At 39.8% G+C, this 21,998-nt stretch overlaps 1 protein-coding gene across 4 annotated transcripts; it reads left to right on the top strand.

The window, feature by feature from the left end:
* Positions 1 to 1,082: 1,082 nt before the first annotated feature.
* Positions 1,083 to 20,180, top strand: METTL22 (methyltransferase 22, Kin17 lysine). 4 transcript variants are annotated; one of them, XM_077827844.1, is made up of 11 exons: positions 1,083 to 1,211; positions 4,350 to 4,498; positions 5,014 to 5,385; positions 6,969 to 7,009; positions 7,095 to 7,239; positions 10,844 to 10,915; positions 11,663 to 11,716; positions 15,806 to 15,886; positions 17,424 to 17,526; positions 18,037 to 18,205; positions 19,906 to 20,180. In XM_077827844.1, the coding sequence occupies exons 2-11, from the start codon at positions 4,366 to 4,368 to the stop codon at positions 19,939 to 19,941; spliced, it is 1,206 nt and encodes a 401-aa protein (XP_077683970.1). In that variant the 5' UTR covers positions 1,083 to 1,211; positions 4,350 to 4,365; the 3' UTR covers positions 19,942 to 20,180. The 4 variants fall into 4 exon arrangements, with proteins under 4 accessions (XP_077683970.1, XP_077683969.1, XP_077683972.1 ...); XM_077827843.1 differs by having other exon boundaries at positions 1,148 to 1,211; positions 4,145 to 4,498; XM_077827846.1 differs by lacking the exon at positions 1,083 to 1,211 and adding an exon at positions 1,244 to 1,473.
* Positions 20,181 to 21,998: the final 1,818 nt, after the last annotated feature.

Genomic DNA, 21,998 nt, shown 5'->3' with positions numbered 1-21,998 from the left:
TTCCCACAGGGCCCTGGGGTGGGACACAATGGAGAGGAAGGGCCCAGGCCCCCCTATGACACCCTAAAAGGGTAAAAGCCCAGATGTGGATGGAAAGTTGAAGATTCCTGGCTTAAGTTCAGGCACAAATATTGTTACTGCCCTGACAAAAGGGCAAAGAGCTGCAAGTTGGATGCATTAATTACTAGGCTGCCTCATCCTCTGAGCCCCTATCACTCTTGTAGGAAATAAGGGCTTGTCTACACAGTGGGGCAATGTGCACTACAGGTGTGTGATTGTGAAAGCACACTAACCTGTGGTGCATTAATTGGTCCATGTGGATGTTGCTGGTGTGCACTAAAGGTTCCTTAGTGCACTTTAATGTACTAGCATTTCAAACTCTACATTACAGTGCACGGGGAAACCGTTAGTATGCACCAGCAGGTATTCAATAGGCGAACCGTGGGCTGAATCTGGAGTGCCAGACACATTTGTTCAGAGCCTGAAAGCGCTTTATATTGCTTTTTATTATTATTTTCTCTGGAGTCTGAACCTTGACTATACCCTGACCGAGAAATTTGGACCTTGACAAAAAATAATTGTCCACCCCTGGTCTACACAGACCAACTAATGCGTAACATGTTAGCGTGCCTTAGCAATCACACCGCTGTAGCCCGCGTTGCCACACTATGGAGACAATCCCCCGGTGTGTCTCCAAAGGGTTTTAGGGAACATCCTGTGTCAGCACCAATTCATCGGATACGAAGCGCTAGCAGGGACGGTGCAAGCCCCCCAGCGGCCGCCAGCCCGTTCGAGACGCGGGGCGCTGGAGCTGACTCCCCTTGGTGCCCACGCGCAGGTGGGGAGGCTGCAGGAACTGCTGGGCAGCCCGGGGGCAGGCGAAGTACCCAGGGAGCTGCCCAAAACCGGGGGCGGGGGCGGGTTAAAAGCCAGGCCTCGGGCCACTGAGCCAGGCTCCTTAGAGGTGAGAATCCAGCCTAGCCTAGCCCCGCCCCTTACCCAGGGGGCCCTTGGGTAAGTGGTCGGACAGCAGCAGCATCCGGGTCCCTGCTGCCCCGCTTTGGTCCCCCTCTGGCTCTCAACAGGCCACGCCCCTGATCAGGTCCCTCCCTCCCCCCACCGCCTGGGCGGGACGCAGGGTGATGGCGTCATGGGGGAGCTGGGGCTGCCCCATGGCGGCGGAGACAGCCGCCTTAGCTCTGCCGCGGGAGGTGAGCGCCGGGCCGGGCTCCCCCAGGCCTTGGTCCCTCCTTCGGCTGCGGTCCCGTAACGCCGGGGCGGGCCGCCGGGCCTCTTCCCCACAAGCGTCCATGCCTGAAACCCCGGGCTCCCGGCGGTGGCCGCGCCCCAGTGCCCCGGGAGACCGCCGGGCCTGGGGAGCTGCCGCAGCCATGGCGGGCTGTGCAGAGGGGGCTGGGAACGGGGGCGGATTGTCTGTCGCACGAGAGCCCCGCGTGGCTTTGTTTCTAGCAGGTCTGTGGCCCCTGGGCACCGCTCGCCCCGCTCTGCAGGGAAGGGAAACGCAGTCTCCAGAACAAGGAGTTTCTGCCACCTTGGGCAGCCCGGCGTGTTTTGTTTGGTTAGCTCAGAGTGTTTTGGAGAAAGAAGTCAGTTAGCAAACCCCCCTTGTCATCAAGAAGCAACGGGGAGATGAGGCACGAGTCCAGCTTTTCTTTACAGTTTGCCTTTATGGCTTACCACCTACTTCTTTGAAATAGCATCTCACTTCCTTGCCTGAAATATGGAGAAGCCTGCGGGTGGGGAATGCCCAAAGTACAGCAATTGCATCCCAAGTTGTGAAGTGTAGCTTGTAGTGGTCCTTTCCTTGTAGGTCTTGTGTTCGCTGGGGAATTTTATACCCCCCTCCAAAATAAAAATAAAAAAATCGTTCTACTTTCATTTTACTACTATATTTGGAAAATAAGGAGTTTTTCTGCTAATGTGAAACAAAATATTTAGTTACTAATTCTGGTCACTTTTATTTGTCTAGTAAGTTTACCAGAGGTAGTAGCTATTCAAACTGAAATATCATTTCATATTCATTAATTAAACAGTGGTTCATATGGTGCTGTGATTTTTTTTTTTTTTTTTTTTTGGAGTGAGCTAACTATTCCATTTGTTTGTCAGCAAATCAGTTTCATTTACAAAGTATAGCCTATGAAATACTTCTCATCTCAAATAAGTGATAAATGTAGACAGGAAAAAGAAACATTTTCTAGTATTCATAAGGATTACACTCTAGTTTGTGTTCTGGGAGAAGATTCAGCACATGGCCTGTGTATTAAAAATCCCAGAATAGGAATGAGTTAAGATGAACATGATACAAATGAAGTGGGGTAAAGAGATGTTTAATAAGAGATTATGTTCTATTTTTGTTCTGTGACAACAAAACAGCTATTATGTTCTCAGAACATTTCTATGCTGTAATACTGACACACTGCTTTTTGGACTGGAAACACTACTCCTAATTTAAAACAAACAGAAAATCAAAATTTATCTCAGCTCCCATGGAGGAAAAGCCTACTCCTTATCAGGAAAGCACATAGAGGGGTTTGGGCCTCATTTTGTGGAGAAGTGCACCAAGCAGCTGAGCTTTCATGAGAAAAGGGAGCATATCTATTATTTGAATTTTAAAGGACCAACCAGTGGTGGTATCCTTAGTGGCCTGTCCCTGTTGTGATACTTTTGTCTCTGAGAAGGAGCCTATATGATGTGTGCTGGACTGGAAAGTTGACTGTTGGCAGCTACACCAAGAGTTATATGCCACCTTGCGTATATCTTGTTTTTAATTTTTCCCAATCTCATGTATCTCGTCAGAAATGCATTGAGAAGGGTAAACAGGATTTTCTGTCACTCCATTTTCCACCTTAGTTATCATCTCCTTCCACTAGAATGTGTAACTCTTACATGTGAAGAGAGAGGCAGATTCTTTAAGAGTCACGGGTAGTCTGGGGGGAGTTTACTTGCTTGAGAAGACACATAGAAGACCAGATTTTATTTGAAATAGCTTACACTCCTTGCTTTATTGGTTACAAAGACCGAGAGACAAAATACAAGATACTTTTGATCCCTTCTATATTCACCCCAGAGCTTACCGCATTCTTCTAGTTTCCTTTTTTCTACTACGGTCTACACATCAGCTTCCCTAACACCTCTGATAAAAGACCACTTTTGGGAACATTTTTTTTAAGTGCATTTTTTCTGACTCAGATACAGTTCTAGGTTAGAATAGATTGTCCACAAAATGTATAAGAAAGGGACCAAAAGTTTCCATTTTCAAAAAGAGAAACCAAACAGCTGATGTTTGTGTCTGTCTATCCACAGGATCACAGATAAGGTTCAAAATTATCATGTAAGTTACAGAGATTTTTAAATGTTGAAAAACATTTCCACAGTGAGGGGTTATTTTCTATTAATGTATGTTTGCGCCTCTGTAGAGGGAGCATGGTTTAGCCCTCGACATTAGTGCTCCTAAGCATGTATGGAGGAATGACTAGAAAGAATGTAACTAATATTTTAAAAATCTCTTGCCTTCTAATTCTGAAGCTATAGGGCAGAAAATCAGATTTGTCAATGCCAATGTTCACTGCAAGATGTTGAAATACTGATGTTGTCAAGAGTTGGGATTTACTTTGCTTTTGTAATGAAACATTTAGACACACTGGCCACAGCTTGCAACAATGACTGGTGATTTTGGGTGCCCAAAATGAAATGCATTAAAGTTACCAGACTTTTTGAAAGTGCTGAGCACCCACCATCTAAAAATCAGGCCTTTTAAAGCTGTCTCAAGCTGGCCACCAAAAGCCATTAGTCGCTTTGAAAACTTTGATCTGTGTATGTATGTACCAAAGTAAAGACCTGTTTGATGTGGTTTCAGAATGTGGTACAATTTTTTTTTACACAGCTTCCCTTTCCAAATGGTTTGGTGCAAGATTTGTGCCAGTCAGCCTGGAAAACCCGGGGTTGTGTATTGACAGCACATTGAAGCCTCGGTTTTGTAGTGGACAGCATGAGATGTCAGCAACTTTACTGAATGCATAAACGATATAATCTGTAGTTTTTTTTCTTATAAGGAATGATATGGCAACTTTTAAAACTACCAGACTATAACTCAAAGCTATATTTATATTTATTGTTTTTACAGTGGACATCCTGCTTTACTTTTTTTTTTTAATATCTTATTGGAGAGTGATGTACTAAGTTTGCATGATTCTGACTTGCCTGGGATCTTCACCATAACTGTCTTATGAAGTTATTCCAATGAGCAAACATTTTAAATAAAATGTATTGAGAAGAGAAGCATCTCCTGTTGTGACAGCATTTCACAAGGTGCTGTCGTCTTGTTGTAGATGTCCCTAGCATACTATGGTAGATGTGGCAAAGAAAAAGACAATGGATGACATCACATTTAGAAGCAACACTGTACTTTCGGATGTTCATCTACACACCCCAAGCAAAAGACATCTCATGGTGCGATTGAATACCGTTGGACAGCCAGGTAATGTACAATCAGATGGTGCTTAGAGTTTCACCATTGGTAAAATGGGGATAATAATATCGACCTCCTTTGTAAAGTGCTTTGTGATCTACAGATGAAAAACTCAATATAAGAGCTCCGCATTTATTTATGTATCTTATCTTAAATTTATTTGTAATCATGAAACCTGCTGTCGAGGATTAAATTAAATTCTTAATTGGTCATTAAAAATTTGCCTTAAGACAGAAATGTCAGCACTCATTGTATTTAGTTATAAAATATTTTAAGAGTTGTTAACGTTTACAGAGTAACATATTTCACTGTAATTATAGTGCCAATTTTTCCAGCTACAGAGAACTGTCTCATAATCTGGTTTAGCTCTCATGTAAACTAAGTGATTTATCAAAAAAATACTGTTATGTTTATTTTGATATTTTATACGGAAATAAATTTAGAAAATGCAAGTTTCATATTGATTCTGTCTTTAATCTTTCATTGTTTGTGTTTGACGTTCTTTTTTTCTGTTTTTGTGTTAGTATTTCTATCACAATTCCAGCTCCTTTTGAACAAAAATAATTGGGAGTCTGAGAGAAAAAATGAAAAAGAACTTACAACAGAAAATATGGGACACCAAACCAGAGATGGGAAGGAAATGTGTGACAAAGGTAGTAATGATCTAGATTTTCTCAACAAAAATGGAAGAGAAGCAAATAATTTTAAAGGGATAGAAGCTCTGCTGGATGATGATGGGGATTTGGAAGTGGTCAGAAGACCTCAATATGTGTCTGATCCAGACGTGGAGGATCTTTCAAGGGACAAAGTATATCCCATAATTCTGACTAAAGGAGGAGAAGATATTTTTGAAGATGCAAAGCAGGAAAGTACCTGCAATAATATTATTAAAATAGGTAAGCAAAGCTATAGGCTGATACACAGACATTAATCACTTACTTTTGTTCATACAAAAGAAAACATGGGCTATATAATACAGCAGTAGCAGTTATTTTATGCCAAATGAACAGGTACTGCCAACTTGATTTGCTTTTACTTTGATACTTAGTTGAGTAGTAACGCTTTGTTACCTCGATATGAAATTTTCTTTTTGAAAATTAAATTCCCCATCAACCAGGTGTCATGTAACTCAGGTAGTTCCTGACTCTCTGCACCCATCAAGGCTCTGAAGTATAGCTATTATGGCCTTTAGTTGTTGCAGAGCATAAACTCAAGTTTCAGATTTGGAATCTTTTCATTTGCTTGAAAAACAGACACTTTCTTCTCTTTTTAAGTGTAGTTTTCATGGCTAATCTGGTTCAAGTGGGTGCTCTTCTTTTTTTAATTTATAATAAATCCTAAAGTATGGGAGGACACATTGTAAACATGTTGGTGTATACGACAGTTTGTATTGTCAGTTAAACTTTTCTGGTATTTATCAGTAGTGCAAGAAGAATGTGATCTACTTATATTTGACTCTTTCATGTTTTAGCTGCTAAAGCAAAATGTTTAGGTGTGTAGTTCTTTACATAGTATGATTATTCGTTCAGGACTAAGAGCTCTGTGTAAGATGGAAAGCTTGTCTCTCACTGACAGAAGTTGGTCCAATGAATGATGTTTACCTCACCTTCCTTGTCTCTCTAATATCCTGAGACCGACATTGCTACAATAACAGTGCTTCTGTTATTCTATTTAAAACTCCTTCGTAAGGAAGGGGATTGATTATACAGAGAATCAGAATTTGTCCGATGGTTTCCAGGGATCCAAAATTCCAGAAAGCTTTTTCTGCTGAACTATACCAGTTTAAGATGTTACTGAACAAAAGCTGCTGACATTTGGCTCTTCAGTGGAATATGTGATCCGATGAAGTGAGCTGTAGCTCACGAAAGCTCATGCTCAAATAAATTGGTTAGTCTCTAAGGTGCCACAAGCACTCCTTTTCTTTATGTGATCTTAGTTCATTTGTTGGAGGATAGTTGTCCACCTCTCAAACCACTATTATAGCTGTCACTACAATAGCATACTTTTTAGTAGTCTCAGAGTCCACAACAAAATCTCTCTCATCCATAGAGTTTGTCTTTTTCAAGTCAGGATTGAGGCAGGTTGATAAATTACAAAATAAGCTTATGCTACCGCTGCCTGTAGTCCACCTGTTATCTGGTTAAATGGAAGATCTGTGATAAATGTTCTAACATAAAAACAGCCACTTATAAATACCTATTCATTGTTATGTTACTGTAAACAGTTCCTTGTTTATGTTCAGAGACTGCATGTATAGTGTTAAGCACCCTACTTTTTACTGTGTTTTATGAGTGAGTCTAAAAACACAAATTTTAAAAATGTAACTTTAAAAAGAATATGATCCCAGACGGTAAAGATAGTGTCCTTTGACATTAAGTTTAACAACATTTTTTTAAATGAACAAGTAACATAAATAAGAGTCATAGCTAAAGATTTTTTTTAAAGTACTTGTTTCATTTTTTTGCTTTCATTTTACCAGAGCATACAATGGCAACACCGTTGGAAGATGTTGGTAAACAAGTATGTATCTTCTTCTTGGTATCCTGCACTTCGTGAACTGTTCATCAGAGCCTTAACTTTCTATGCCTTCTGCTCTCTCCTGAAGGTCTGGCGAGGAGCCTTTCTTCTTGCAGATTATATCTTGTTCAAACAGGACACGTTCAGATGTTGCACAGTACTAGAGCTTGGAGGAGGAACTGGAATTACAAGCATTGTCATGGCAATGGTTGCGAAGACTGTGTACTGCACAGGTACTTTGATGCAATTATTTTTAATTAAACACTATCATGAAAAAAGTCTAATTGTGTAGAAGCACAGGAAATTTGAATGAAGCATCTCTTATTTCTGCTGGGTTTTTTCCGTTTAGCCCTTTTTTCTTTTTTTCTGATTATACATATTGACACCAAGTAACAGGTTCTTGATTTCTTGATAATACCGTGCAAAAAATTTCTCAGTAGATGACACAAAAAAGAAGTGGTGCCTTACAAGTGTGAAATGGAATCAGGATCTTCATTTTAGGGAATAAGAAAAGGAGTACTTGTGGCACCTTAGAGACTAACCAATTTATTTGAGCATGAGCTTTCGTGAGCTACAGCTCACTTCATCGGATGCATACTGTGGAAACTGCAGAAGACATTATATACACAGAGACCATAAAACAATACCTCCTCCCACCCCACTGTCCTGCTGGTAATAGCTTATCTAAAGTGATCATCAAGTTGGGCCATTTCCAGCACAAATCCAGGTTTTCTCACCCTCCACCCCCCCACACACAAACTCACTCTCCTGCTGGTAATAGCTTATCCAAAGCGACCACTCTCCCTACAATGTGCATGATAATCAAGGTGGGCCATTTCCAGCTCAAATCCCAGGTTTTCTCACCCCCCCCCCCCCCACACACACACAAACTCACTCTCCTGCTGGCAATAGCTCATCCAGACTGACCACTCTCCTTACAATGTGCATGATAATCAAGGTGGGCCATTTCCAGCATAAATCCAAGTTTAACCAGAACGTCGGGGGGGGGGGAGGGGGGTAGAAAAAAACAAGGCGAAATAGGCTACCTTGCATAATGACTTAGCAACTCCCAGTCTCTATTTAAGCCTAAATTAATAGTATCCAATTTGCAAATGAATTCCAATTCAGCAGTTTCTCGCTGGAGTCTGGATTTGAAGTTTCTTTGTTGTAAGATAGCGACCTTCATGTCTGTGATTGCGTGACCAGAGAGATTGAAGTGTTCTCCGACTGGTTTATGAATGTTATAATTCTTGACATCTGATTTGTGTCCATTTATTCTTTTACGTAGAGACTGTCCAGTTTGACCAGTGTACATGGCAGAGGGGCATTGTTGGCACATGATGGCATAGATCACATTGGTGGATGTGCAGGTGAACGAGCCTCTGATAGTGTGGCTGATGTTATTAGGCCCTTTGATGGTGTCCCCTGAATAGATATGTGGGCACAGTTGGCAACGGGCTTTGTTGCAAGGATAGGTTCCTGGGTTAGTGGTTCTGTTGTGTGGTATGTGGTTGTTGGTGAGTATTTGCTTCAGGTTGCGGGACTGTCTGTAGGCAAGGACTGGCCTGTCTCCCAAGATTTGTGAGAGTGATGGGTCATCCTTCAGGATAGGTTGTAGATCCTTAATAATGCGTTGGAGGGGTTTTAGTTGGGGGCTGAAGGTGACGGCTAGTGGCGTTCTGTTATTTTCTTTGTTAGGCCTGTCCTGTAGTAGGTGACTTCTGGGAACTCTTCTGGCTCTATCAATCTGTTTCTTCACTTCCACAGGTGGGTATTGTAGTTGTAAGAATGCTTGATAGAGATGTTGTAGGTGTTTGTCTCTGTCTGAGGGGTTGGAGCAAATGCGGTTGTATCGCAGAGCTTGGCTGTAGACAACCTATCTACAACCTATCCTGAAGGATGACCCAACACTCTCACAAATCTTGGGAGACAGGCCAGTCCTTGCCTACAGACAGCCCCCCAACCTGAAGCAAATACTCACCAACAACCACATACCACACAACAGAACCACTAACCCAGGAACCTATCCTTGCAACAAAGCCCGTTGCCAACTGTGCCCACATACCTATTCAGGGGACACCATCAAAGGGCCTAATAACATCAGCCACACTATCAGAGGCTCGTTCACCTGCACATCCACCAATGTGATCTATGCCATCATGTGCCAGCAATGCCCCTCTGCCATGTACATTGGTCAAACTGGACAGTCTCTACGTAAAAGAATAAATGGACACAAATCAGATGTCAAGAATTATAACATTCATAAACCAGTCGGAGAACACTTCAATCTCTCTGGTCACGCAATCACAGACATGAAGGTCGCTATCTTACAACAAAGAAACTTCAAATCCAGACTCCAGCGAGAAACTGCTGAATTGGAATTCATTTGCAAATTGGATACTATTAATTTAGGCTTAAATAGAGACTGGGAGTTGCTATTTCCCCTTGTTTTTTTCTACCCCCCTCCCCCCCCCCGACATTCTGGTTAAACTTGGATTTATGCTGGAAATGGCCCACCTTGATTATCATGCACATTGTAAGGAGAGTGGTCAGTCTGGATGAGCTATTGCCAGCAGGAGAGTGAGTTTGTGTGTGTGGGGGGGGGGGGGTGAGAAAACCTGGGATTTGAGCTGGAAATGGCCCACCTTGATTATCATGCACATTGTAGGGAGAGTGGTCGCTTTGGATAAGCTATTACCAGCAGGAGAGTGAGTTTGTGTGGGGGGGGGTGGAGGGTGAGAAAACCTGGATTTGTGCTGGAAATGGCCCAACTTGATGATCACTTTAGATAAGCTATTACCAGCAGGACAGTGGGGTGGGAGGAGGTATTGTTTTATGGTCTCTGTGTATATAATGTCTTCTGCAGTTTCCACAGTATGCATCCGATGACGTGAGCTGTAGCTCACGAAAGCTCATGCTCAAATAAATTGGTTAGTCTCTAAGGTGCCACAAGTACTCCTTTTCTTTTTGCGAATACAGACTAACACGGCTGTTACTTTGAAACCTGTCATTTTAGGGAATGTTACATTTTTACATTGAATTTAAATAGAACATGACTGGGTAGCAGCTACATTTCTCGTAAGGAAGCTAGCTGTGTACAACAGAAAGTCCTGATTATTTAGCTTGTCTCTAATGTACAGCATTTTGGAAAGTTAGCTTCTGTATATTTTGTTTTATTTGCGCAGCTTGCATAGTGTCTCAAACTTGATTGATATAGGCAAATGAAGAACCAGTTCTATGGCTATTTTTGTATTCCTTTGCGGATCTTATTTTATTGACAGATATACCATTGAAATTTCAGCTGCAAGTTGGAGATAACCTGTCAGTCAATTAGGTATTAGCTTAGCTTTTGCTAAAACTGCAGTTTTAAAACAAACAAAAAGTCTGAAAAAGACAATACTAAGAACAACTAACATTGTGGATCCTGCCTAAATTTGTTTTCCGAAGAAATGAATCTGCCTTTGATTGTAACGCTCTAGAAAACTGTTGTTTTTACAAAAATGATTGCTCTTATGAACAGAGAGAGCCTTTCAACTCTAGGTCTCCTGTTCAGATACATCCTAAGTATTTAACTGCTAGTTGTCTGTGTGAAAATGTTTGGCAGTCTAAGTTCACCTCTTCATGAAGAAGTGTCCAGATCATGACATTTGCTCATCACTGCTGGCCTTAATATTGGGCTTTGTTATTGGCAGTGTCAGCAGAGAGCACAGGAACTATGAATAGGCCCTGGAGATTGAGCTATCCTCTCATCCCAAGAAGGAGTCTATCACGTAGGTCAGGGCTTCAGCACATTCCGAATATAATATTGTTTTCAGTACAATTATCAGTTATTTCCAGATGTTGGTGAAGATCTTCTGGCTATGTGTGAGCAAAATGTAACATTAAACAAGCATCTTACTGAGCCAGCAGGTAAGAACCATTTGTTATTTCTCAATTGCAAGTTTGTGCCTTTGTCAGTAGAACTGTTCCTAGAATATACAGTGGCGGCCATATAGGTTGATGTCACTATCCAAATGTTTACAAATAATGAAACTTTTTATCATAATTGAAAATATGTCTCATAGAAACAAAGACATGAAAACTCTATATAGGGTCCACATTGCGGTTGCTGCTCTTCTGAGCACAGCACAGGACTCTTTCAGGGCACTGCTCTCTTCCAGTCAGATACAGGCAACCATGGTTGCTGCACAAAGCTATTGTGTAATACAGAATCCTTCAAGAGTCACCTGGAATAATTGGGAGTCGTGGAAGTCTTTGGGCCAAAGTCAGCAGTGTTGTAAATTGAGTGTCAATGGTGAAGTGGTGTAATAGTTTCTCATTGGAATGCATAAAACAAATGTTAAAGGGTTGGAAGGGAGCTATCTTGCAGGTAAAATAGCTAACAGGAGCGCATAAGGTAAAGCAGGCTCCCTCTTCTGCACTTCTCCCATCGTTTCCTTCTGCATGTGTAACTATCTGATTTGGCTGAATGCCAAATCAGTTCATGTCAATTTTTTTTTTTCACTTTTTCCACCATTTTTCCACTTACAGCACCACTTCACTGCTGATTTTTGGCCCATGATCTCCACTAAGTTACCATCTGAAGGGTGGATGCAGTTAATTTGCCCATCAGCTGTAGGTTTTTTATGATGTTTTTGTGTGTGTGTGTATGTACAGGAGGTGAAGTTAAGGTAAAAGAGCTGGACTGGCTGAAAGATGAGTTCTGTACTGGTAAGTAGTTGTGATGCATTTAGTTCAAACTGTTTTCCATGATAGTTTTGAAATAGTTAAACGTATTAAACTGCAACTAACAATTCTTCAGTTACATCAGGTTCTAGTAAAAATCACTTTTTAATAAGTTGGAGTGGCCCCTTCTGAAATTAGTGATCATTTCCAAGAGCAGGAGTATTGAGTTACAAAAGTCTGCATTAAACCAATAAGTGTCACAGTTCAGTGGGTAATTGCACCTCTTCTCCCTCCATGGTCTCCTTAAGGGTGCCCCCTTAGGTCTCAGGCCTCCAGTCATCAGTTCTCTATGGGCAGGGACTCGCATCCCTCCAGACTGGGGTGGACACACTTGCAGTCTTATTGCAATTTACTGTGCTTATCCCAGCAATTCTGACCTTAGTCTTATTCCTGCCATTCTGCTATCTCCCAGGGGCTATGAGAGTGACCACCCAGCTTTAAGAGTATAGTACATTTATTTAGGACAAAAGCATTACATGAAAAAACATACAAACCAGTATATTCTACACTCATGCTAAGCCTACCACGTGGAGACACTGGTAGGTTTCCAGTCCTTCAAACTCTTCCAACAGTGTTTTGACCTCCTGGTTATAGTCTCATATGAGTTCAAGGATCAAATGAGGGACCCTGAGTCAGTTCAGGCTGCCCCTTGTTACCAAAACCCCATTCTTTCCCTACGGTGCCTCTTGAACCTGGTCAGAACCAGTATGTGATGGGGCGGGATCTGAGTTACTACAGAAAATTCTTCTCTGGGTATCTAGCTGGTGAATCTTGCCCATATGCTCAGGGTTTAGCTGATCACTGTATTTGGGGTCGGGAAGGAATTTTCCTCCAGAGCAAATTGGAAGAGGCCCTGGAGGTTTTTCGCCTTCCTCTGTAGCATGGGGCACGGGTCAGTTGCTGGAGGATTCTCTGCTCCTTGAAGTCTTTAAACCATGATTTGAGGACTTCAGTAGCTCAGAGATAGGTGAGAGGTTTTTCGCAGGAGTGGGTGGGTAAGATTCTGTGGCCTGCGTTGTGCAGGAGGTCGGACTAGATGATCATAATGGTCCCTTCTGACCTTAATATCTATGAATCTATGTGCAATACCCTCCGGGGGGGTGGTACTTCTCTGAAGTTGCTTATCTGTCCTAGAATCTGCAGAATTTATCCCTCATAGATTGTAGTTCCTCTCTGCGTGGAGCCAGAATGCAGTCCCTGGCTCCCAAAGATCTATGCCATACTTAGAGATACCAAAGTCGATGAATATTCCATGGGACTATAGTGTCTGGCATTCCTCACTATAGTAGTCTTTTGAAGTTTTTGAAGTTTTCATGCTTCCAAGATCTTAGATGGGTCCCATTTTGATCTTATCTTAATGTTGTTGTGAAGTGTGTGTAAGCATACATAATGCACGTCATGCACATACACTAATGCCCAATCTGTTGACCGGCTGGCTGCAAAACACATCTATTCTTCCAAACCTTTAGGAAGGGAAGGGGGGTGGGGAGGTTAGAACAATTAAAGTAGCTCTGTGATAGGATGCATGCAATTTTTGGTGAGGTTTTTGGCGGGGAGAGGATTGGGGTTTTTTTTAGCTGAACTTATGATACTTTAAATATTTGGCAAGGGCACATAGCTGGGGATCGTTCTTTTTGTTCTGAATAAATGAAAATCAATACAGCTAATTTGGGGGCAATGAATATCAGTATCAATAAAAGGGACCTCTATTTTTCTTGGGTTAAAATTGTAGGTTCTTTACAATGAAGTTGTCATCACTGAACTGTACAAGCAGCTGTATGCAACAGACTACTACACTTTCTTTGGACCCTGTCTCAATGTAATCATTCAAGCAGCAGTAATGGGATTTAATGCCTTCAGAAAAAGTAGTGCTTCTCTTTTACGATTAAAAAAGCCCCATCCATGCAGATGGAGTTTTGAGAGAAGAAAAAATTACTATTCTGGTTTTGGACTTTACAGGCTGACTCCTAACTTTATTGAATATGTAGTAGCTATGTTGCCTCTTGGATAGTGTCTTTGGACATTTAAAAATCCAGTCTATCAGTATTCCTATACCTAAAATGCATAGCTGAAATTAAGTAGGAATTTTTATCAAAACTCACATTTATTTATGTTTTGTTTTTTCTTTGTTGTGATATTTCTTTTAATCGCTTGAGAATCAAATATTCAGATCTGCCTATGTGGTGGTAAGGGATGCACCAAGACTTTATACTCATATAAGCAAAACTTTGCACCCCAGGCAACCGATTCTGAGAAGAATCAGTCATAATAGAGAAAGGAAAGCAGAGCACTTCACTGGAGTGGGGTTTGGAGCTCCTGAAGGGGATAAGAGTTTCAAGTAAACAAACTCATCAGTACCCAACCCCAAGGAGCCTTCTGTGAATTCTCATCCACTCCTTTCTCCACATTGTAGCTTTTACTGCTGCCCTAGTAACAGTTGTGGGAGATAGATTATTGTGGGTTGGGGGCAGTGGAATGTTCATTCGATAGGCCAGATGCCTTTTGCATTGACCATGCCAGAACTACTAACTGTAGTATGTAAATTATCACTTAAATCAGATTCTGTACCAGATGACTGGAGGATAGCTAATATGACGCCAATATTTTTAAAAGGCTCTAGAGATGATCCTGTCAATTACAGGCTAGTAAACCTAACTTCAGAACCAGGCAAATTGTTTAAAACGATAGGAATCACCAGAATTATCAGACACATAAATAAACATAATTTGTTAGGGAAGAGTCAACATGGCTTTTGTAAAGGGAAATAGTGCCTCACCAATATATTAGAATTCTTAGAGGGGGTCAACAAGCTTGTGGACAAGTGGGTTCCAGTTGATATAGTGTACTTGGACTTTCAGAAAACCTTTGACAGGGTCCCTTATCAAAGGCTCTTAAGCAAAGTAAGCAGTCATTGGATAAGGGGGAAGGTCTTCTCACAGATCAGTATCTGGTTAAAAGATTGGAAACAAAGGGTAGGAATAAATGGTCATTTTTCAGAATGGAGATAAGTAAATAGTAGTTTCCCTCAGGGGTCTGCTCTGGGACTAGTGCTATTCAATATATGCATAAATGATCTAGAAAAAGGGGTGAACAGTGACATGGCAAAGTTTGCAGATGATACAAAACTACTCAAGATAGTTAAGTCCAAAGCAGAATGTGAAGAGTTACAAAATCTCAAAAACCTGAGTGACTGGGCAGCGAAATTCAGTGTTGATAAATAAAAAGTAATACATATTGGAAAACATAATCCCAACTATACGTACAAAATGATGGGTTCTAATTAGCTACTACCACTCAAGAAAGAGATGTGAGTCAATGTGCAGCGGCAATCAAAAAAGCTAACAATATTAGGAACGGGATAGGCAATACGACAGTAAATATCATAATCCTTCTGTATAAATCCATGGTACTCCCACACCTGGAGTACTGCGTGCAGTGCTGGTTGCCCATCTCGAAAAAGTATATTAGAAATGAAAAAGGTACAGAGAAGGGCAACAAAAATGAAGGGTATGGAACAGTTTGTCTATGAGGAGAGATTAAAAAAACAGACTTTTCATCTTGGAAAAGAGATGACTGGGGTGTGTGGGGGGGATATGATAGAAGTCTATAAAATCATGAATGATGTGGAGAAAGTGAATAGGGAAGTGTTACTTACATCTTCACATAATGCAAGAACCAGGGGTCACCTATTGAAATTAATAGGCAACAGGTTTAAAACAAAAAGAAGTACTACTTCACACAACGCACAGTCAACCTGTGGAACTCATTGCCGGGGATGTTGTGAAGGCCAAAAGTATAACTGGGTTTAGAAAAGAATTATATCAGTTCATGGAGGAATGGTCCATCGGGTGACTATTAGCCAAGACGGTCAGGGATGCAACCCCATGCTCTGGGTGTCTCTAAGCCTGACTGCCGGATGCTGGGACTGGACAGTGGGATGGATCGCTGGATGATTGCCCTGTTCTGTTCATTCCCTCTGAAGCATCTGGCATTGGCCACTGTTGGAAGACAGGCTACTGGGCTAGATGGACCATTGGTCTGACCCAATATGAATTTGTATGTTCTTTGTTATAGACCCTGAAGCTCCCTACAGTTGGTCTGAAGCAGAGATTGCTGATTTGCATGACCACACCACAGTGATACTAGCAGCTGATGGTAAGAGAATGTAACCGAAGCCAGGGAACTTGATGAAAGTGACATATGAATGTGCAAGTGTCAAGTATTTAATCTTGAATAGGATAACTCAGGGTTTTGGTTTTTTTTTAAAGTAGACCAGATCCTCAGCTGACGTAAAGTTTAATTGACTTCAGCAGAGTTATGATAGTCTTCACTATCTGAAGTTTCTTGCTGTCTGTCTTCAAAAATTATAGGTTATAATTACAAATTAGAAATTGGAAACCTTTTTGAAACAGCCTGTTCTTTCATTTGTGGTGATAAACTTGTAACAAAATCTGAATAAACTGTTTAACGGGAGCAGCAACTTGAAACTTAGTAAATTTTTTAAAACAGTTGCAAGTAGTTTCTTGAACTACATCTGCCCAGAGTCTCACTGCCAACTTGTGTGGTTTTCTTACATGTTTTTCTCTGTCCTGTTGCTGAGTGAAAGACTCATACAAATAACAGAACAAGCAAACAGACTGACCTCACTATATAGGAGAAACAGCGAAATATTGGCAATGAAGTAAATAGACTGATGGGACGTGTTTCTCTGATGTTTGAGTTATAATTGTCATAGGTGTTACTTCTAACAATACTGGGTAAAAAAAGTTTCAGGCAGTGTTGTGATTGTATAGATATTCTTTTACCACATACGAAATTTTAACTTCTCTGAAGCAAATTTGTTGTAAACTGAGCACAGTTCATACAGCCAGTAGTGAAGTTACCACGCCTTATCTCTCAGAAAATGAAAATTATCTAGATAGTATTTTTTGAACTCTGTACCCTTCACTGTAGACCTTGGAAAAAACAAGAGAAATTTTTTTCCTCGAAAACCATGCCCTTTACTCTTTTTATGTAATTTGATCACACTTTCAGCCTTTCGTTTGTATCCTAAAGTGGTGAATATTTTCTAGTGCAGCTGTTCTGCAGTATGTTTCTTAGTAAGTAGTGCCTGAATTTGTTGAACTCAGTTGTGTGTATAAGTCCTGCCTAGTGTCTTTAGACAGTCAGATCAGGAGGCAACATTTCTTATACATCATATGATTACGTTACTGATGATGTAACCAGTCGCTGGATGCCTTTTTTTGGCATACTGTATCTTTTCACTTTAAGGAACTTGATGGGCCTGATTCTCTTCTCACACAAGTTTAACTTTGAGTTCAGTGGAACCACTACCACTGAACAGCCTCATGATTTATATCTCCTCCTTCATTTAAGACATACAGTAAGGTATTTCTTGGTTGGGAGAGAGCCTGTTTATAGATAATGCAAGTTGCCAGACTAATGATTTGCATTGACATTTGAGAAACCAGTGAAGGCTTGACAAAAAGCAGCTGTGATTAATATAGCAGAGTCAGTTGTTGCCATTAAAAGCTCTTCCTACTTTCTCCTACACTACTGTCTGGATTTGTCCTAAAGATTGTTCATTAGAAATAATCTGCATAAGTAAGGATGATTGTTTTGTGTTTAAAATCATGTATGACTAAAACAATCAAACGTTCATCTCTATGTTAATGTTTCTTTTGTATTTTAGTTTTTTATGAAGATGACTTAACAGATGCTTTATTCAAAACACTGTACAAAATCACCCATAACTTGAAAAACTCTTGCACAATTTACTTATCAATAGAAAAGAGGTAAGTGCCACCTTGACCTTCCTTAAGATCTTTGTTTTTGCTTCAAATCTTCTGATTCTCATTAACTGATCAGACATTTCAATGAGTATTCAGTGCACAGTATGTTCTTTAGCCTCCAAGCGTTCTCAGGTTCTGAACCTACAAAAGTCATGAGAAAGAGTTATGATTCTCTCTCATTGTTCTCGCTATGTGTCATGTCATGCTATCCTTGGGTAGAGTTACGCAAATGTAGCTAAATGAGAAAAAGGCCTAAAATTGGTGGGAAGGGAGGGTAGTTTCTTCCTTTGAGACAGAAATTATTATCCAGAACTTATCAGTATTCTGATCTTAATTAAGATAACACACTTGCTATGAAAAGAACATGGTCATTATTGTTTGACATCAATAAAAAGAATTTATATTGCATTTTCTCTCTGCTGCTATATTTGGGGAAGTTAAGTATCTATTTAAGATACAAGGGACAGGGAAAATGTTTTGAGATATCACTTTAAATGGATACTTTCTTGCCAGGCTGAACTTCACCTTAAGACATATGGACATTACATGTGAAGCTTACAATCATTTTCGAAATACTTTGAATGATCTGGAAAACTTACAAGATAGCAAAATGAAATATACTTCTGAGCCCATTAAGCTTGCTTTCTGCCAATTTCTCGTTTATGAACGGATTGAGCAACTGGTGAGTGTTGTTTATCACACTAAATGTAATGTGTTAAGAGAATTACTTCAAAAAGTTTTCAGTTCAGTCAATACAGTGAGTAAAAACACAAAACAATTCACCATTTTATTTACGTTCATAAAGAAGCTATTTGTTGTCCAAGAAATTACCTTTATATTTACATTTTTTATGCTGGGTTATGTCATAGCATATCAAGGTTTTATCAATTACATACCGGGGCAAAGCTTATGTTAAGCTTTATTTTACCTTTGAGTAAATTAATATAATCTGCATCATAAACATGCTCACTAGAGCAACAGAAAACATGATTTTCAGAGTAACTACAAAACAGAACTAAAATATTAATTTATTTGCTAGTAAATGTCTAAAATAGTGCCATGGTATGTTTCTCTATGTAAGAAAAGCTCCTTTCCACATTTCGAGTAAAAAAAAAACCTTTGCTACTTAAAGTGTACTGAAAAAGAGATCATATCAAATTATTAATAAATTTTAATAATCTTAAAAATTACCAGATGCAGTAATTTTTAAATGGTTTCCTTATTTACTTATTTTACCAGAGGGCTCTGTTGTCCCAACTGTATATATTTCAGTAATACCTAAAGTCACGTAGAGAATGTAACCGTTGGTACCATTTTAGACGTTAATAGTGATTATCTCCTGTTGCAGAAGAAGTAAGTAACCTTGAACTAGATTTTTAATCTCTTGGAGGTTCGTAAAGATTGAAACTCATTTGGTCAAATATTCTGTGTTTTTCTTTTAAAATATCTGTCTGTAATAGGACCTGATTTGGACGGAACCCTAGTTTCATAGTTAATTTTTTTTTTATTCAGCTTTGATATGTACAATGGCCAAAGCCATAAGAAATAACAACATACTGTTTTTGTGTTAAAAGAAAAGGAGTACTTGTGGCACCTTAGAGACTAACCAATTTATTTGAGCATGAGCTTTCGTGAGCTACAGCTGTATTTTCTAGGTCTCATATGCTTCATAAATGTTTTTTGCCAAAGATTGTATTATGATCATGTTGGTCTTTAGTGCTCTGTATGTAATAAAACCGTAATGTACTGTTTCCATTCTACTTGAAACTATAAGTGAAATCTCTAATCACAATTTAAAATATGGTGGTGATAGAGGACTGCTTATAAATTACACTTGTGACCAAGACAGTCTTCTTTCTAATGTTCCATTTAGCAAACACACATCTGCTACTGTTCATTCTCCAGAAATAGAGACACTTTTCAATGTCTTCTGTTCCTCACGTTTTTGTAGTAAAATATATTGAGTGCATGTATATATTCAGTTACACCCTTGAAGGCTGTATGAGGAACCATTTGCAGAACCAAGCAAAAAAACACAGAACAAGTTATCAGCCAAAACGTACCTTCTGCAGACCCCAGAATTTGTGAAATTATTGTAATGACATTTAATTTATGGCAATGTTAATTATTTAGAATACTGAATTCCCTTGCTAACTTCAGGAATAGGTAGATTCAACTTCTCTTGCTGTAGCTAAAAGGTACAAAGCTCCAAGAATAATAGCTAAATTAAATTAGTCTTCAAAGATACTTCTTGCCTTATGCATGCTGCAAGCAAATTTATGTAACGGGCGGGTGTTGAAACTAATTTAATATTCCTTAATAATTATCATGTTATAGTGGCCTGAGTGCATTCTAAAAATACACTTTTTTCCCTTTGCACAGGAGCTGTGGAAGATCATTGCTGAACCACTTATGTGACCTCTTTCATATAACACAGCTGAAGACCTTGAGGCAGAAAATTAATGCTGTTCTACAAATAAAACAATGTAGAGTTTTTTCCAGAAGATGTGCTCCCAATGGAACCATAAGCCAAGATTTTGATGCAGATTTGCCTTAAACTAATTAAATATATCTTGTAGCACTTAAAGGATGATTTCTTTATAGTTTTTAATGATGCTGTTTTTAAATTGCTCCTCATAGTACAGATCTGAAAACTACTCTTAACTACTTCTGTCAACTTTGTGATGGATCCACAGATACTGGCTCTCTAACAGTCGTGATAAGGTATCTTTACTCCTGGGACCAGTAAATTTTTTTCTATGACTTTGTCCCTGTACACTAATAACCACCCATCCAACCTCTTTCCATGTTACAGAAGTGTCAATCTCATACACTTACATTTATATCTAATAATCAGTAAACTCAGTCAGAGCCAGATTCTACTTCCATACCAGGTTAGTATTCTAGACACTTGTGGAGTGATCTGCAAAAGGCCCAGCTGCTTTTCACCAGGTGGTTGCTCTGAGTTGAGGAAACAATCTATTTTTAAAACTTCGGAATAAACTACGAAAATGGAGGACTACCTTTTCGCCTACCTTGACCTTTCTAGTGTAGAGGCCAGGATTTCAACTGACGCACAGAGTTCAGGTTTTGTATGCCTCCCTCTGGAGCAATTCTGCTCGCATCTTATGCTGTTCAATCCCTGCTAAGCTGAGGGTGGCATGAATTGTCCACCCTCTTTCAGTCCGTGGAATTCTAGCCTCACAACATTCCTGTGGGTGGGTGAGATTTTGGGAGGAGGAGGAAATTAGTGCCATGGAGCCTCTTTTACATTGCCCACTCACATATTCTTGGACTTCTTGGCTATAAAAATAAAAGTAGCGTTTGTTGATCACGGCTCTCCTGGTTAATAAACACAAACCCCACGATATATGTTCTATATTTCTGTAATAATTTTTTTTTCTTTTTTTTGGGTGGTGCTGGTGGTCCATCATGGTCACCCATTTTCCCCACACCTGCAGTCGTGGGAACTCTTCCTCCTGCTGAAGAGCTCTAGACTTCTTTCTTTAGAGTTGTTTTCAGTGGGTTAAAGTGCAGCATGATGCCCCCTGTCTCTGAATGTGTTGGTTCCGTAGTTCTTCCAGCCCAGAGAGCTGTGATCTTTCATGTTGTAATGTATTGCGCTTTATACTAGATTGCCAAACAAGGCCTCTAGTAGTAGTTTTTAAAAGAGGTTTTATGCTTGATTTGGTTAATTTTTTAGGGCAGTAATTAGTGATTTTTCTCTTTACATGCATGAGGATATTCTACGTGGTGATCTTAGTTGGGTTAAAATAGTTTTGTGGGAGGGTTTTGTTGGGGTTTTTTTTTGTTTTGTTTTGATTAGAGGCACTTTAGACAACACAGTTGATCCATTAACCATATGGTTAATATATCCTTGGCTAGATTTCTGTAGCACATCAGTCTGTCAAAACCCTTAGTTAACTATCTTAAAACACTTGGATATTATTTTGTAATGATGATCTTAGCCCAGGTATAGTTCATTATACCAGATAGGTGCATTGATAAGAGAAGCTACATATTGTATCTTGGATAGTATGTGATCAGGCTGACTTAGTTCCATTGGGACTTGTGTTATTTAATGAATATAGAAAGATGAGATTAGCTTTGTTTTTCTAGGTAGTATCATCTTGTGTCATAATCTTCACAGTGTTTTTTAGTTTGGCATTTTATTCATAACATACAAGTTTTCTTTAACCATATGAGTTAAGTACTGACTAGCATCTTTAATTTTGAACTTTGCTTTTCTGTATGTCATTGGGGTTAGTGAACTTTTTACAGCTTTTAAATAACAAAGTTGTGGCTCTGAATGCAGATGGATTGCACACCTTGAAAAGAGGTGGGAGCATGTAAAGGCTATAATGAATGTCAAAAATGCTTCTGTAAACAGGGATTTCTTTAGTATTGTTTAACTTCAAATACAATGATAAAAACCATATTTTAATTCAGGGTTCCCAAGTTGCTGTCCATGGGAT

Source organism: Eretmochelys imbricata, chromosome 10 (genome assembly GCF_965152235.1).
Source record: "Eretmochelys imbricata isolate rEreImb1 chromosome 10, rEreImb1.hap1, whole genome shotgun sequence".
Lineage (NCBI taxonomy): Eukaryota > Metazoa > Chordata > Testudines > Cheloniidae > Eretmochelys > Eretmochelys imbricata.
Note: the sequence above shows the minus strand (reverse complement) of the source record. Positions and strands in the feature narration are given on the sequence as shown.

Coding starts and splice junctions, on each gene's coding strand:
- METTL22 (XM_077827844.1), top strand. CDS start 4,366: ATGGTAGATGTGGCAAAGAAAAAGACAATGGATGACATCACATTTAGA. Junction 4,499..5,013: donor GAATACCGTTGGACAGCCAG/GTAATGTACAAT, acceptor TTTTTGTGTTAG/TATTTCTATCACAATTCCAG. Junction 5,386..6,968: donor CAATAATATTATTAAAATAG/GTAAGCAAAGCT, acceptor TCATTTTACCAG/AGCATACAATGGCAACACCG.